This window comes from Panthera tigris, chromosome B3, assembly GCF_018350195.1.
Source record: "Panthera tigris isolate Pti1 chromosome B3, P.tigris_Pti1_mat1.1, whole genome shotgun sequence".
Taxonomy (NCBI): Eukaryota; Metazoa; Chordata; class Mammalia; order Carnivora; family Felidae; genus Panthera; species Panthera tigris.
Genome location: NC_056665.1, coordinates 37,299,617 through 37,315,822, shown reverse-complemented (window position 1 = coordinate 37,315,822; position 16,206 = coordinate 37,299,617). Strand labels below are relative to the sequence as shown.

The window sequence follows — 16,206 nt, the reverse complement described above, 5'->3', positions numbered from 1 at the left end:
TTTGCATGCCTTGTATAGAACATAAAAGTTTGGGAGTTCATTTGCATTTATGTTATAGTTACATGTATAACTTATTGTTGTAGATTCCACCCCTGTTCTTTCTTTTGGTGTGATTTTCTTATTTACTTTGTTCTTTCATTCATTCATTTACTCATTGTCCAGGCATTTGATGAGTTTCTACTGTTGTCAGGCTCAGGTAACATTGGCTTGTGCCCTGGAGGACCTCAAAGTGGTCATGGAATCACTTGTACAAATAGAAAATTGTAATAAAGCAAGACAAGTGCTAGTAAAGATATGAAAAGTGGCCAATAAAAGTAGTGAGAAAAGAATCATTAATATTGCCAGGCCCAATGGACTAAGGCTGACAAAAGCTAGAATTTGAAGAAAGAGTATTTTTCAGGCCAGAGAAGTAGAGGAAGGACTCACATATGTTTAATTACCAACTATATTGGATCTAAAGCTCTTTATATTGTTTTCTCACTATTTGGATTTTTTATTTAATTATTTTGCACTCTCTAAACAGCTTCAAGAGGATTGGCTGGGGTAGAATGTCCTCTCAGGGAGTGGCAGTGAATTAGGAAAGGCAGGTTATCTTTTGTGTATTGGTAATTGGTATGGGGTGAGGGGATAAAACAGTTGGGGAAAATAGCTGGTGATAAGCTTACTTGTGTCTTCCACCCTAACACCTCCCTGTCAGTGGTGGTAAAGTCAGGATTCTGCTGTTAATACTATATGATCTTGGGTAAGCCATTTCTTCTCTTTGGATTCCTTTTTTTTTTCCACTTTAAAATGAGAGGAGTGGTAGAGATGGGCATTTCCTGTTGGTAGTCTCTTAGTAATTGGTAGAAAAGAAGAAATATTGACCAAACAATTTTGGAAACCAAGAGCCTTACACATTATGGCATGTGGATTGAATTCCTAGACTTTTTAGCCTGGGCTTGCCAGTGGAGTGAGTCAATATTATGTTTCCAGCTCTGTCCTTTCCTAGTGGTGTAGTGGAAAGAATAGGGGTTAGAATCGTACATAACTGTGTTTGAATCCTGACTGCTACTTAGTAGCTATGTGGCCTTAGGCAAGTTATTTAACCTTTCTTAACTACATAGTTTCTTCATGTGTAAAGAAGGAGCGGGATAACACCCTGTGGAGATAATAAAGATTTAGTGACAACGATATGATATGAAAATATTGATATGAAAATTCGATATGAAAATATCGAATATATCTGGTAAATAATGGGTCAGAAAGGGTATATAGTTTTTAAGTCCTACAAATTCCGAGGTCAGCATACAAGGTAATACCTGATAGTATGTTATTTATACCCTGCTGTGTGCATCTGGTGTTTGAAGTGGGCTGTGTATGTGTTTCGTATATAGTTATGTAATTTCCCCCCAAGAAAATAAATGTTCTTGAGGGCTCATCATTATATTTTGCCATCCACATAGCACTCAGCACTCTCCTGGAGACTCAGTAAGTGCTTGGTGAATAGCTGACAGTTGAATCAACACAGTGGACTGAGGTGAGGTGTGGTTCTACCTGGTGAATACTTCATCTTACATCTTTCATAACCCTGGGTAGAAGTTGTTGAATTTATGAGTATTAATTTAAAATTTCTTTGATTACTTATTTTAAGTTTGAAATAGCTAGAATTGACTATAAATGAGCTGGCCTGTAAGCAAGCCATAAGGAGAAAGGGTTATAATAAAGTATTGTTTAATATTGTAAATTATACTATGGGAATACTAACATTTCACATTTTGTTTTGTCTCGAAGCAAATGGTTATGAGCCTTAGAGTTTCTGAACTCCAAGTACTGTTGGGCTACGCTGGGAGAAACAAGCACGGACGCAAACACGAACTTCTCACAAAAGCCCTGCATTTGCTAAAGGCTGGCTGCAGTCCTGCTGTACAAATGAAAATTAAAGAACTCTATAGGCGGAGGTTCCCCCAGAAAATCATGACGCCCGCGGACTTGTCCATCCCCAGTGTCCATTCAAGTCCTATGCCAGCAACTTTGTCTCCATCTACCATTCCACAGCTCACTTATGATGGTCACCCTGCATCATCGCCGTTACTCCCTGTTTCTCTTCTGGGACCTAAACATGAACTGGAACTCCCACATCTTACATCAGCCCTTCACCCAGTACATCCGGATATAAAACTTCAAAAATTACCATTTTATGATTTACTGGATGAACTGATAAAACCCACCAGTCTAGGTAAGATTATTCTATGATGGTTATTTGGTTACTTGGGACAGGAGGTGGGGAGACGCATTTTCATTTTAGAGTGTTAATTTGACTCAGTTTATTATTCATCATGAAATTTTCCTTTGGTAGTAGCATTCAGATTACAATAAGGATCTTTCAGTTTTAGACAGAATCAGATACATAAAAGTTATCTTTCAGGCAAAGAAAAAAAGTATAGTCAAGTTTCCAAGAATATAAACTTTTAAAGTGTAATATTTTAGGGGCACCTGGGTGGCTCAGTCAGTTAGGCGGCCGACTTCAGTTCAGGTCATGATCTCGCGTTCTGTGGGTTCGAGCCCCATGTTGGGCTCTGTGCTGACAGCTCGGAGCCTGGAGCCTGCTTCAGATTCTGTGTCTCCCTCTCTCTCTGCCCCTCCCCTGCTCACACTCTCTGTCTCTCAATAATAAATAAATGTTAAAAAATTTTTTTTATGTGTAATATTTTAGATTGTTGATTAATATTTTGCAATAATCCTTACAAATTAAAAAATTAAAACCTAATAATTTCTACCAGCCTCTAAATTCAGTTTTTAATTTTCAGGGTTGATGAATTCTAAAACAAATGATTGACTAGTTTTGATTATTTAAATGAGTAAATGGTTTTAATTATTATAAAAGGAAAATTCAGCTTTGATGTGTAGTATTTTAATTTCAGCTGACTTTTTCAAGTGGATGTGTGTGCTTTGCAGGTGTGCACATGATCATGCTTTTATAATATGAATACTTGAAATTTTATTTACTGTGTTTTTACCATTATTTGATTAATGGATAGCATTTTAATAGGATTCAGTGTGTATTAGTCACTTTATTGCTCCAATACTACCATAGTTTATTTAATGCAGAATAAAACTGACTCTGTTGTGATCTCTGACACCTTTGTTGTAATATATTTAAAATATCAGATGTGCAGGTGCTGGTTTATTGTTATAAATTAGTGGTAGACAAGCTGTGGCTGGCAAGACAAATCCTGTGGCCTGTTTTTTGTGGACCTAATAAGCTAACAGTGTTTTGTGTGTGTGTGTGTGTGTGTGTGTGCGTTCATTCTCAAAGGCTTGTAAAAAAAAAAAAACAAAAACAAAAACAAAGAATAATATGCAACAGAGACCATGTTTGTCTGCAAAACCTAAACTATTTATTGTCTGACCTTTACAGAAAAAGTTTGCTGACCCCTGTTACAAATCATTCAACATTTCAGTTAGGGGGATTGGTTAGTGTTGAATTTTGAGAACATACTCGAATTCATTGAATTGGGAAATGTTTGTCTTTAATTATATTTAGCAGAATTTACCTGAATAAATTCAGTTCATAGGAGTCATTTTCAAACAACATGAATTTTGTATCACATTATTTTTTAAAAATAGCTATTGCAGGGCAGCCTAACACTTGTCAAAAACCTGTATGCTTATAAAACGTACACATGCTCATTATTAAAAAATGAAAGTGCCAGAGTCCCTTCCTCATTAGTAGTTTGTGTATGCATATATAAACAAATTACGTTTTTGTTTTTCAAGAAGGAATCCTATTATACATCGTATTCTGTGACTTGCCTTTTTCCCCTTACTATAGACATTTCTCCTTGTCTGTCTTAATAATTGAAGTCCATACACATATAGACACACACCACACACACACACACACGCACGCACACATTCTAGCTCATTTCTTATTAAAAAACTGTATACTATTCTGTGATTTAAATGAGTTCTCTAGTAAAAGACAAGTTTTTCTAGTTTTTTGCTGCCAAAAACTGTGCTGCAGTGAACATCATCTGAAATTTAAAAGGAAAAACTGTTGGTGGCTTTGATTTGATTTGATTCCCAGTTCTCAAATTCTCTTCTGGTCTTAATTACTGTATCTTGCTGTTTTCATTTTCAGTAATATACATTTCAAGTACCAGTGTGAATAGATTATATTTACATATGTATCTTAATTTTGTTATAAAGAGTAGGAATGCAAACTGGACACACATTATACTTATATTGGATAATAGTTTAAATCAATTAAATAAATTAAATTAGAATTGAGAGAATTAAGTTAATTATTTTTATTTTACTGAAGTACTTTGCTTGAATATATTTGTTAAGTATTAATTTCTAATTGTCTACACTGATGGTCTTTTCATGCCTTTTTAGCTTAACCTAATATATCATAATTTACATTTTGTATCTTATTGCTTTAATACTTCAGGATACTTTTATCCTTATGAACTTTTCAATGTACCTGATTTTCCTCTAAAAAGATACTAAAAACAGATAGTTCATAAGAAATTATGTTCTTAAAAGCTGCAGTTTTCGATCTCTTTCTATAATGCTTTCCCCCCAGTGGCTGTTTTTAAAGAGTAGGCAGTAAGTTTTAAATAATTTTTCCATCTTTACTCTTTATGTGAAAATTTATAGACTGCTTCAATGGGGTGTGTTTGTGTGATAATTTAAAAACAATGCCATAAAAATTTTCCCATCTTGATAACCAGTAAGTAAACCCTTGCATTTACAAAATTGACTAGATTGAAATACTGAAGGATTTACCATGAGACTTACTTAATTGGGCATTCTTTGTATTGTCAGTTCTCATTATTTGCACATTCTATCTTTGTGAATGTCTACTATCTCAAATTTATTTGTAATTCCAAAATCACATAATAATTGCATGGTCATTTTAGACACATGCAGAGTGGTAAAAAAAGTTGAGTCTTCTGACTCACACTTTCACACCTGTGATTGAACAAGGTGACTCTCGAGGCCTTCTTGTTTTCAGCTTTCATACTGTAAGTGTCCTCTTCTATGCTCTATTTAGTGCCGTGGTTTTTGCATTTTTGTGCTTTTTATTGGTGATTACAGTTTTAAATAGCCCCCAACTATAGTGCTGAAGCTCTGTCTAGTGTTCCTAAATGCAAAAGGCTGTGATATGCCTCATGGAGAAAAAAATATATGCATTCAGTTTTGTTCAGGCATTAGGTAGTGCTGTTGGCGGTGAGGTCGATGTTAATGAATCACCAATATATATTAAGTAAGGTGTCCTTAAACAGAAACACAACCTAAAACAAGGTTACATAGTGATCAGTGGATGAAGATGGAATCAGAGGCTTGTAGGAACTTAGTCCTATGTATTCCCTAAACCTGAATACTGGTTCAGTATTCACTAATTCATTGTTTGTGGTGACTTGTAGAACAATTACCACAAGTGACAAAAATTGATTGTGTATTTAAAGTATAATTTAATTTGAATACTAGTTTTTATTGAATAAATCCATTGTTTATGGTATACATACAAAATGAATAGGTGTTATGGAATTGCTTGGTGGTGTATAAATAGATTTCTAATTTCTCATTGCTATCATAGAATTAAAATAAAAGCCATTATTTTGGTTATGCATAAAGCAGTCTCACCAGAAAATAATTTGTGGAGGTTTATTGATTCAGTAAATATTCAAGGGAGGGAATGCTCAGTGAATCTGAAAAAGATTTATTGAAAAAAGATTTTGAGTAATTTGCAGAGTTTAAGATGAATGTATTTTAAAGCTCTATTTTGTAAAAAGCGGAATAGAAGAGGGGCGCCTGGGTGGTTCAGGCAGTTGAGCTTCCAACTCTTGATTGCAGCTCAGGTCATGAACCCATAGTTCGTGGGATCGAGCCCTGTGTTGGGCTCTGGGCTGACAATGCAGAGCCTGCTTAGAATTCTCTCTCTCTGCCCCTCCCCAGCTTGTGCTCGCTCGCTCTCTCTCTCTCTCTTAAAATAAGTAAATATGGGGTGCCTGGGTGGCTCATTCGGTTAAGCGTCCAACTTTGACTCAGGTCATGATCTCGCAGTTTGTGAGTTTGAGCCTTGCCATTGGGCTCTGTGTTGGTGGTGCAGAGACTGCTTGGGATTTTCTCTCTCTGCCCCTTTCCCTCTTGCATTCTCTCTGTCTCAAATAAATACATAAAAAAACAAACAAAACTTAGGAAAAAAACTTCAAAAAAAATTTAAAACCCCAAAAACAGAATAAAAGAAAATAATCTAGAAGATTCTTCAATGTTATTAAAGACTGTTTCTTCATTTAATGAAGTAACCACTTCACTTCATCACAGAATTTAGCTTTTCCTTCCTTCCTTCTTTCCTTCCTTCCTTCCTTCCTTCCTTCCTTCCTTCCTTCCTTCCTTCCTTCCTTCCTTCCTTTCTGGAGTACACACCAGCCTGGCAAGGAGCCCAACATGGGTCTTGAACTCATATGACCCTGAGATCAACAATCAGATGCTTAACCCACTGAGCCACCCAGGTGTCCCACAGAATTCAGTTTTATAAAGGGCTTTTTTGCCACTAGGTCATTTCCGAAAAGTTAAATGTCTCTGGTATTCTCTTTGTTTCTAAACATATACATTTAAAATCATTATAGGCTCATTAGAGTTTAGTTTTGACCTGTAGCCAGCTAGTTTATAACAATTATCACTTGAGACAATCACAATGTGACAAGTAAATTTAATTTTTCATTTCCTCCCCTCCTTTTGGCCTTAGCCCTTAGATTGAAACAGATTCTAAGATGTTCTGAATATAACTTGAATGGTTTTCTGCATGATTTATGTTTCTAGCTAAAATCACAACAATAGTTTTGGTATCCCCAATTTTATTAGGTAATTGTTATCCACTCTTAAACTCATTTTGTTATTATTTCTTTAACAATGAGTAATTTTAAGGTCTTCATTCATTTTGGAACCACACATTAAAGAGAATTCATTGTCCATAGTTAACTAGAAGAATTGGGAGATGAAGGGGTTGATTTATTTTTTTTGCCTATCATATTAAAATCTTGTTTGTAAGAGGCCTATTTTACATGCTTTTTTTTTCCAATATATGAAATTTATTGTCAAATTGGTTTCCATACAACACCCAGTGCTCATCCCAAAAGGTGCCCTCCTCAATACCCATCACCCACCCTGCCCTCCCTCCCACCCCCCATCAACCCTCCGTTCTCAGTTTTTAAGACTCTCTTATGCTTTGGCTCTCTCCCACGCTAACCTCTTTTTTTTTTTTTTTCCTTCCTCTCCCCCATGGGTTTCTGTTAAGTTTCTCAGGATCCACATAAGAGTGAAAACATATGGTATCTGTCTTTCTCTGTATGGCTTATTTCACTTAGCATCACACTCTCCAGTTCCATCCACGTTGCTACAAAGGGCCATATTTCGTTCTTTCTCATTGCCGTGTAGTACTCCATTGTGTATATAAACCACAATTTCTTTATCCATTCATCAGTTGATGGACATTTAGGCTCTTTCCATAATTTGGCTATTGTTGAGAGTGCCGCTATAAACATTGGGCTACAAGTGCCCCTATGCATCAGTACTCCTGTATCCCTTGGGTAAATTCCTAGCAGTGCTATTGCTGGGTCATAGGATAGGTCTATTTTTAGTTTTCTGAGGAGCCTCCACACTGTTTTCCAGAGTGGCTGCACCAATTTGCATTCCCACCAACAGTGCAAGAGGGTTCCCGTTTCCCCACATCCTCTCCAGCATCTATAGTCTCCTGATTTGTTCATTTTGGCCACTCTGACTGGCGTGAGGTGATGTCTGAGTGTGGTTTTGATTTGTATTTCCCTGATTAGGAGCAACGTTGAGCATCTTTTCATGTGCCTGTTGGCCATCCGGATGTCTTCTTTAGAGAAGTGTCTATTCATGTTTTCTGCCCATTTCTTCACTGGGTTATTTGTTTTTCGGTGTGGAGTTTGGTGAGCTCTTTATAGATTTTGGATACTAGCCCTTTGTCTGATATGTCATTTGCAAATATCTTTTCCCATTCCGTTGGTTGCCTTTTAGTTTTGTTGGTTGTTTCCTTTGCTGTGCAGAAGCTTTTTATCTTCATAAGGTCCCAGTAATTCATTTTTGCTTTTAATTTCCTTGCCTTTGGGGATGTGTCGAGTAAGAGATTGCTACGGCTGAAGTCAGAGAGGTCTTTTCCTGCTTTCTCCTCTAGGGTTTTGATGGTTTCCTGTCTCACATTCAGGTCCTTTATCCATTTTGAGTTTATTTTTGTGAATGGTGTGAGAAAGTGGTCTACTTTCAACCTTCTGCATGTTGCTGTCCAGTTCTCCCAGCACCATTTGTTAAAGAGACTGTCTTTTTTCCATTGGATGTTCTTTCCTGCTTTGTCAAAGATGAGTTGGCCATACGTTTGTGGGTCTAGTTCTGGGGTTTCTATTCTATTCCATTGGTCTATGTGTCTGTTTTTGTGCCAATACCATGCTGTCTTGATGATGACAGCTTTGTAGTAGAGGCTAAAGTCTGGGATTGTGATGCCTCCTGCTTTGGTCTTCTTCAAAATCGCTTTGGCTATTCTGGGCCTTTTGTGGTTCCATATGAATTTTAGGATTGCTTGTTCTAGTTTCGAGAAGAATGCTGGTGCAATTTTGATTGGGATTGCATTGAATGTGTAGATAGCTTTGGGTAGTATTGACATTTTGACAATATTTATTCTTCCAATCCATGAGCAGGGAATGTCTTTCCATTTCTTTATATCTTCTTTAATTACCTTCGTAAGCCTTCTATAGTTTTCAGCATACAGATCTTTTACATCTTTGGTTAGATTTATTCCTAGGTATTTTATGCTTCTTGGTGCAATTGTGAATGGGATCAGTTTCTTTATATTTCTTTCTGTTGCTTCATTGTTAGTGTATAAGAATGCAACTGATTTCTGTACATTGATTTTGTATCTTGCAACTTTGCTGAATTCATGTATCAGTTCTAGTAGACTTTTGGTGGAGTCTATTGGATTTTCCATGTATAATATCATTTTACATGCTTTTTAAAACCTTTTTCATTAATCTTTCTAAGATTTCTCCCTATATATATCTATTCCTTCCCCCATCCAGAATTGATTTCACTTTTTTTTCATGTTCTTATAACATTTTGTTGTTAGTGCCTCAAAATGGTAAGGGTTCTGCTGTATTCATCTTGTATATATTCCTGTAATAGCTATCTATGACTTTGTTACATGGCAGTTGTTCAGTAAACATTTATTAGCTCTCCAATTTATTTAAATACAATAGAGTCTTTTACTTCACTCTGATTCAGTGAATTTTAATCATTTTACCATCTGAATACAACTGAGGCATACCACATTATCATAAACAGTGGCTTATGATAAGGATGGGAAATAGAGTTAGGGAGAAAAGAGGTGTCCTTCCTTTTATTATTTCCACTCCCACTCTGAACTCTATAGTTAATTGATGATTTGGATATTTAATATACCCTATACACCCTCCCGCCCCCCAATTATAAAAGATATAACATGTTTTATATAGAATCCATAGAGAACACTTACTTTAGAGAGAAATTTAAAAATACTTCTATTGTGTTCTGGTCATTGTCTTGTGTGTGTTTGTGTTTCTTTCTTTTCTTTTTTTTTTTTTTTTTAAGGTTTATTTATTTTTTGAGAGAGAGATGGAAAGAGTGCAAGCTGGGGAGGGGCAGAGAGAGAGTGAGAGAGAGGATCCCAAGCAGGCTCCACACGGTCAGTGCAGAGCCTGGTGCGGGGCTCGAACTTACTCACTGAACCGTGAGGTCATGATCTGAGCCAAAATCAAGAGTTGGACGCTTAACCAAGTAAGCCACCCAGCTGCCCTGCCCCCCCCCCTTTTTAAGTTTTATTTATTTAAGTAATCTTTATGCCCAACATGGGTCTCAAACTCATGACCCCAAGATCGAGAGTCACACGCTCTTACAACTGAGCCAGACAGGCACCCCTTGTTTGTGCTAATTTCTGATTTTGTTTTAATGAAGAGGAGAATCTCAAATACTAGCTGATGTAACCCAGCATGTTCTTAGCCACTTACATTATTGATCCATATAAATAATGGGGCGCAGAAAATTTTAATCTTTGTAGTATATTGAGCAACATGTGTTAGAAGTATACAGTACTTTGAAATATCTTATTTGTATAGAGTGCCCCTATTGTGTCGCTCAGCTGTGGAACTTACACAATTATAAAAATCAGAAGGACAAATCGTTTTGGATTAAAATGTTATGTCCATTCAGAAGCAAGATATTTTCCCTCAATTCTTTAATATTATTTTTAGAATAATATCATTGTTTAGAATGTTATTGTTTATATTGTTTACACTTACCTGTGTTAGAGCATAATGGTAAAAACACAAAATATTTTCATAGTGATTGAAAGAATATTTGGTTTGATTCAGATAAGAATAAACAGCCATTAATACTTAGGTTTATGTTTGTTAGTAATTTAGTTATTTCTCTTTTTCTTGACTCAGGTAAATTTTCAAAGAGAAACTAGATTTTTTTAAAATGATGCCTTTACATGTTTTTAATAGTTTTAATTATTTCAAAGGCAAACATAGAGAACAAACAGCTTTGCATTCATTTGGAGTACTCATGTAAAAGTTTGTTGAGTCATCTCAAGTTTTGCTAAGCCAAATTGTATCTTCTCAAGAGATGTCTTCCTTTTCAAGTTTTTGTTATTTATTTTATTTTATTTTATTTTATTTTATTTTATTTTATTTTATTTTATTTTATTTTATTTTTGTATTCTTTTAAGATTTTATTTTTAAGTAATCTCTATACACACAACATGTGGCTTGAACTCAATCCCAGGATTAAGAGTTGCATGCTCTATTGACTGAGCCACCCTGGCATCCCTCTTTTGAGTTTTTTTTTTTTTTTTTTTTTACATTATTTTTTTATTCAGTTTATTTATTTTGAGAGAGAGACAGAGAGAGTGGGGGAAGGGCAGAGAGTGAGAGGGAGAGAGAGAGAATCCCAAGTAGGCTCTGCACTGTAAGTGCAGAACCCGAGGTGGGGCTGGAACCCATGAACTGTGAGATCATGACCTGAGCCGAAATCAAGAGTCGGATGCTTAACAGACTGAGCCATCCAGGTGCCCCCTCTTTTGAGGTTTTTCAAGGTCTTAGGCAGTACACCTGAATAAGTTTACATCATGTGTCTATGGATTAGCGATTTCTCATAGATTGGAATGAGGAATAATAATTGTTGTCACTGAGTGTTATTTCTAATGTTCTAAATCAGTGTTCTTCTAGTTGATCAGCAAAGGATACAATGTTTCCTCTTATCCATATTCGAACCAACTGATAAAAATGGCTTAAACATTTTACTTTAATGTAAAACATATTGATGTATATTCATTTGCCAGTCTTTGGTGTAGTTTAAAAGGCCTTTCCTTTGAGACTGCAGATTTCCTAGTTTTAGTTTTATTTTATTTATTTTAAATTTATTTATTTTTTGTGACAGAGTGTGCCCATGTGCGCGGTGGAGAAGGTGCAGAGAGAGAGAGAGGGAGAGAATCCCAAGCGGGCTCTGCACTGCTAGTGCAGAGTCCGGTGTGGGGCTCGAACTGAGGAACTGTGAAATCATGACGGGAGCCAAAATCAAGAGTTAGACCCTCAACTGACTGAGCCACTCAAGTGCCCTGATTGCATTTTTTAAAAATAGATAATTTTTTCAATGCTTATTTTTGAGAGATAGAGTATGAGCAGGGGAGGGGCAGAGAGAGAAGGAGGTACCGAATCCAGAGCAGCCTCCAGGTTCTGAACTGTCAGCACAGAGCCTGACATGGGGCTTGAACTCACCAACCGTGAGATCATGACCTGAGCTGAAGTCACACGCTCAACTGACTGAGCCACCTAGGTGCCCCACTCATTGCATTTTTTTTTTAAGCAACTTGCTTTTGTTGGGGCTTTGCAGAGCATTTGACTTAAGTTTTCATAAAAACAGCAACTCTTTCTGCATTTAAATTTCATCAGTTTTATAGTATTTAAGTTTGTAATTGCAGGTGCAACTGGCATATAAACAGGTTTGAGAAAAAACACCTCTGACTCTGCAGTGCTTCTGCACTGGAGAGTAGTCTGTTGGTGCAGGCAGTCAGCTTGCCGGAGCACCAGTCAGGAAGCGGAGAGGCATTGGGGAAGAGCAGTTAATAGCAGGTCAGTTAAGAGGGTGTCTGTGGATTTTCTTATGCAACCATTCTGAAAATATTTAACTCTCCAAAGACCATGAACTTAGAAGTTTACTTGTTCTCTAGCCTACGAATAATTTAAGTGGCTTCTTCTTTGGAGGAGCAACATGGATCATAAATGTTACGGTTGAGGTGTTTTGTTGTCGTTTGTTTTTAAAGAAACCTACTTTTATCTCCCTGTCACCTCTTTGGGAGGTTTAGATGGGAGGAAGCTTAGGAGAAATAGGGAGGTAGTAAGTGAACGTTGTTTTTTACCATACAGTTTTATGTTTGTAGTCTTTCTTTAGAATTCATTATACTCTAATTCTTTTCTAATTGAGGGCAGTGACCATAAAGAACAAGGACAAAATGAAACCATTTCACAGGCATTTTCTCTTAAATCTGATTCTTGTAAAAAACTGGAAATTGTCTGTGAAGATGGTCTCCTCTTGGTCCTCCTCAGTTCTTAGAGTGTTGTAACATTTTTTGGAAAGCATTTGGATGCTACAAAGTGAAGTATCTGGAACACTAAGACATTGTGTCATTCTTCAGTTTGGGGTTAAACAAGTCACTTGTTTATGTTTTCTTTTTCTTTCTTTTTTTTTTTAAGATTTAATTTTTAAGTAGTATCTGCACCCAGTGTGGGTTCAAACTTACTACCCTGACATCAAGAGTCACATATTCTACTGACTGAGCCAGGCTGGCGCCCTTATCTTTCTCTTTTAAATCTTGGAAGGTAGCTTCTATTTAAGTTTTAATGTTTGTTAAACAATCTTTTCCATTAAACACCATGAATGTATATTATCTGTGTTCTATTTATTTGGATTTTCCTGAGTTTTGTCACACCGAGTTCTAACTTGATGTGGGACAATATACCGATGCTTCCTAGGGAAAACTGACAACTGAGGTGTACTGGGTTTATAGTCTCAGTATTTTAGAAAGCTAGGTTGATCTCTTTCCTTTTTAAAACAGAACACTTCCTATATAGAAAATTATAATTATTTTAGGCTTGGGAAGATGTATGAATAATTTATAGAAAAGGTTTGAATTTTATATATGTATTTTATACATAGTGTGTGTGTGTGTATAAATTTGGGTTTTGCCTTTGAAAGGCAGCATATGCTTCAGCACTTCTAAATAGTTAAAATGATCCATCTTGTTTTGTGCAACACGGGTAAGGTTTCTGCTATATCTTAATAACGTTGGGTACCAGTGTTTTCCGCCAAGGGCTCCTCTAGCATTGGATTAGATTTCACAGTTTCCTTCTCCTCTCATTTTTTTATAATTGAGTTTGCCTTCCTCCACATGCCTGATAGCCACTGCCTAGAGATCAGGTGATACAAATTCAAGGACGCAGGCTCTGATAAGTATTGGAAAGGGCATTCAGAGGTTTTGTGATTCACTCTTCTCTGCTTTTAGAAAATTTGCCCTCTAACAATTCAATACGAGCTGTGCTCTTCTGTACTTGAATTTTGGGAAATCAAGGCACTAATTTTTTCTGTAGGTGGGTTTTTTTTTTCCTAATTTGGAAGCACTGGTTTCTGATTTCAAAGTAAAATCTAAGATTTACCTTCTAACGGTATATTCCTTTGTAGATAATTTAATATTTTGATTATTGTTTTTATAGTGGCTCAGAACCCCAAAGGCATCTAATGTGTTTTTAATAAATGGGTATCTGTGTTCTCAAGGGTTATCTTGGGAACTAAGAATGATAGACTTTTTTGGGTTGGAAAGGAATCTTGACAATAAGAATCAGTAAATCAGAGTCAGTAAAGAACCCTTCTGTGTAACTGTAAATATGAAATTAAAAATCTTAAATTGTGACATTAACAAGCCAGACATTTTGGTGCAGAAGCAAGTAAATGCAGTTTAACAAAGAAATCCAACATATGAGATTTTGCTGGGATGAAATTTAAAGATCAGACATGTAGTGTGTACAGTGAAGTGCAGCGTTTCAGATTTCCCAGTGGGTTGTACACCACTTTGGCCCAGTCTCCCCGGCACAAATCGAGTTCCATGTGAGTTGCACCAGCCAGCTAGAGGCACTGCATCTGGTGATCATGGGACAGGTAGGATGGTGCAACAAAGGGAGAACCCAATTTTGGCAATCAATTTCTTTCCTTTTTTTATTATATTATTAAATTTTTTTTTTGACGTTTATTTATTTTTGAGAAAGAGAAACAGAGTGCAAGCAGGGGAGGGGCAGAGAGAGAGGGAGATACAGAATCCGAAGCAGGCGCCAGGCCTCAAGCTGTCAGCACAGAGCCTGACGCGGGGCTCGAACTCACAGACTGTGAGATCATGACCTGAGCCGAAGTCAGACGCCTAATCGACTGAGCCACTCAGGAACCTCTCTTTCCTTTTATTAAAAGGAATTTTGTTGATGGATATCTGGGTGACTGGAAGATAGTTTTAAGCCATTCCCTTTCTTGAGCTATACTACTCTAGTGCTGGCAGTACTTGCAGATAGATGAACTCAGTGGTTGTGAGCAGAGATTAGTTCTAATTCTTTGGCCCTACTGCTGCTAAATTTATTAAAACTAAAATGTAAATAAGCTTTAGATGTGCCAAATATGAGGATATTGCAGTTCAAAAGAAGCTGGATGTTGAATGTAGTATTAGAATTAAATCACTTTAAGGTAGGTAAAAATATAAAGGCTGAATTATTTCTACCTGTTCTCTGTAGTTCCTAAAATTTTGTTTCACAGTTTATTTTAGAGCTATATTTTTGAATATTTTATTTCTGTTCTTAAATTTTGTTTTATTAAAAATTTTTTTTAATGTATATTCGTTTTTTGAGAGACAGAGCATGAGAAAGGGAGGGGCAGAGAGCAAGGGAGACACAGAATCCAAAGCAGGCTCCAGGCTCTGATCTGTCAGCACAGAGACCAGTGCGGGGCCTGAACCCACCACCTGTGAGATCATGACCTGAGCTGAAGTCAGACGCTCAACTGACTGAGCCACCCAGGTGCCCCTTGTTTTAATTTTAAAAGTAATGATTTTAATACATAAGATGGATCAGAAGGGAAATCATTTGTGTATAATATATTCATAACATTTTACGTTTTTACCACCTCCCCACATAAACTTTAAATGTAAAGTAAGCAATTTATGTTTACATACAACTTTCACAAAGAAAATTTTGGATTAAGTTGATTACATAAAAATGTTAAGGGGCGCCTGGGTGGCTCAGTTGGTTAAGCGTCCAGCTTCTGCTCAGGTCATGATCTCACAGTTCCTGAGTTCAAGCCTCACGCCGGGCTCTGTGCTCACAGCTTAGAGCCTGGAGCCTGATTCATATTCTGTCCCCCTCTCTCTCTGCCCCATCCCCACTTATGCTCTTTCTCTGTCTTAAAAGTAAATAAAACATTAAAAAAAATTACAAGTGTTAAACCTCTGTGCATCATGGTTTTTTAAAAAAGTGTGAAAATAAATACTAAACAAAATATCTCAATCAAACATAAGACTAAAGGAAGGAACTCACAAATCAATATCAAAACTGCTAAGACTCTGTTAGGCAAAATATATGAATAGTTAAGTTATACAAGGGGAAATACAACTAGGAAACATGAAACTATACTCAGTTACTGCTTCTTTTTTTTTTTTTTTTTTGAGTTTTATTTATTTTGAGAGAGAGTGGGCGAGTGTGTGCAACCACATGTGGGGGAGGGGGCAGGAGAAGGAGGGACAGAATAGAATCCCAAGCAGGCTCCCACACCATCAGTGCAGATCCCAACGTGGGGGTAGAACTCACCAACCGTGAGATCATGACCTAAGCGGAGGTCAAGAGTTGGACCCTTAACCAACTGCGCCACCAAGACGCCCCTCACTGTTACTAGTTCTTAAAGAAAATTCAAAATAAGTCAGTGCGGTTTTAATCTTGTTTGTAGTACTAGATTTAAAAATATATATATATTTCTATCCATTATTGATGAGATTTGTTAAAACGTATGTTCACTGCTGGTAATAATTTGTGGAGTACAGCTCTTTGAGAGTAGAGTTTGCCGATATGTAGCAAGAGCTTA

At 36.6% G+C, this 16,206-nt stretch overlaps 1 protein-coding gene across 7 annotated transcripts in view; it reads left to right on the top strand.

The window, feature by feature from the left end:
* Nucleotides 1-16,206, top strand: part of PIAS1 (protein inhibitor of activated STAT 1) — a 121,057-nt gene that overhangs the window by 31,325 nt on the left and 73,526 nt on the right. For 6 of the 7 annotated variants that reach the window (XM_042988542.1, XM_042988544.1, XM_042988540.1 and 3 more), the window contains exon 2: nucleotides 1,771-2,215. In XM_042988542.1, coding sequence (XP_042844476.1) covers nucleotides 1,771-2,215 — 445 coding nt within the window. Of the gene's footprint in view, nucleotides 1-100; nucleotides 1,517-1,770; nucleotides 2,216-16,206 lie in introns of those variants that run through there. The other variant, XM_042988543.1, reaches the window with a different exon arrangement.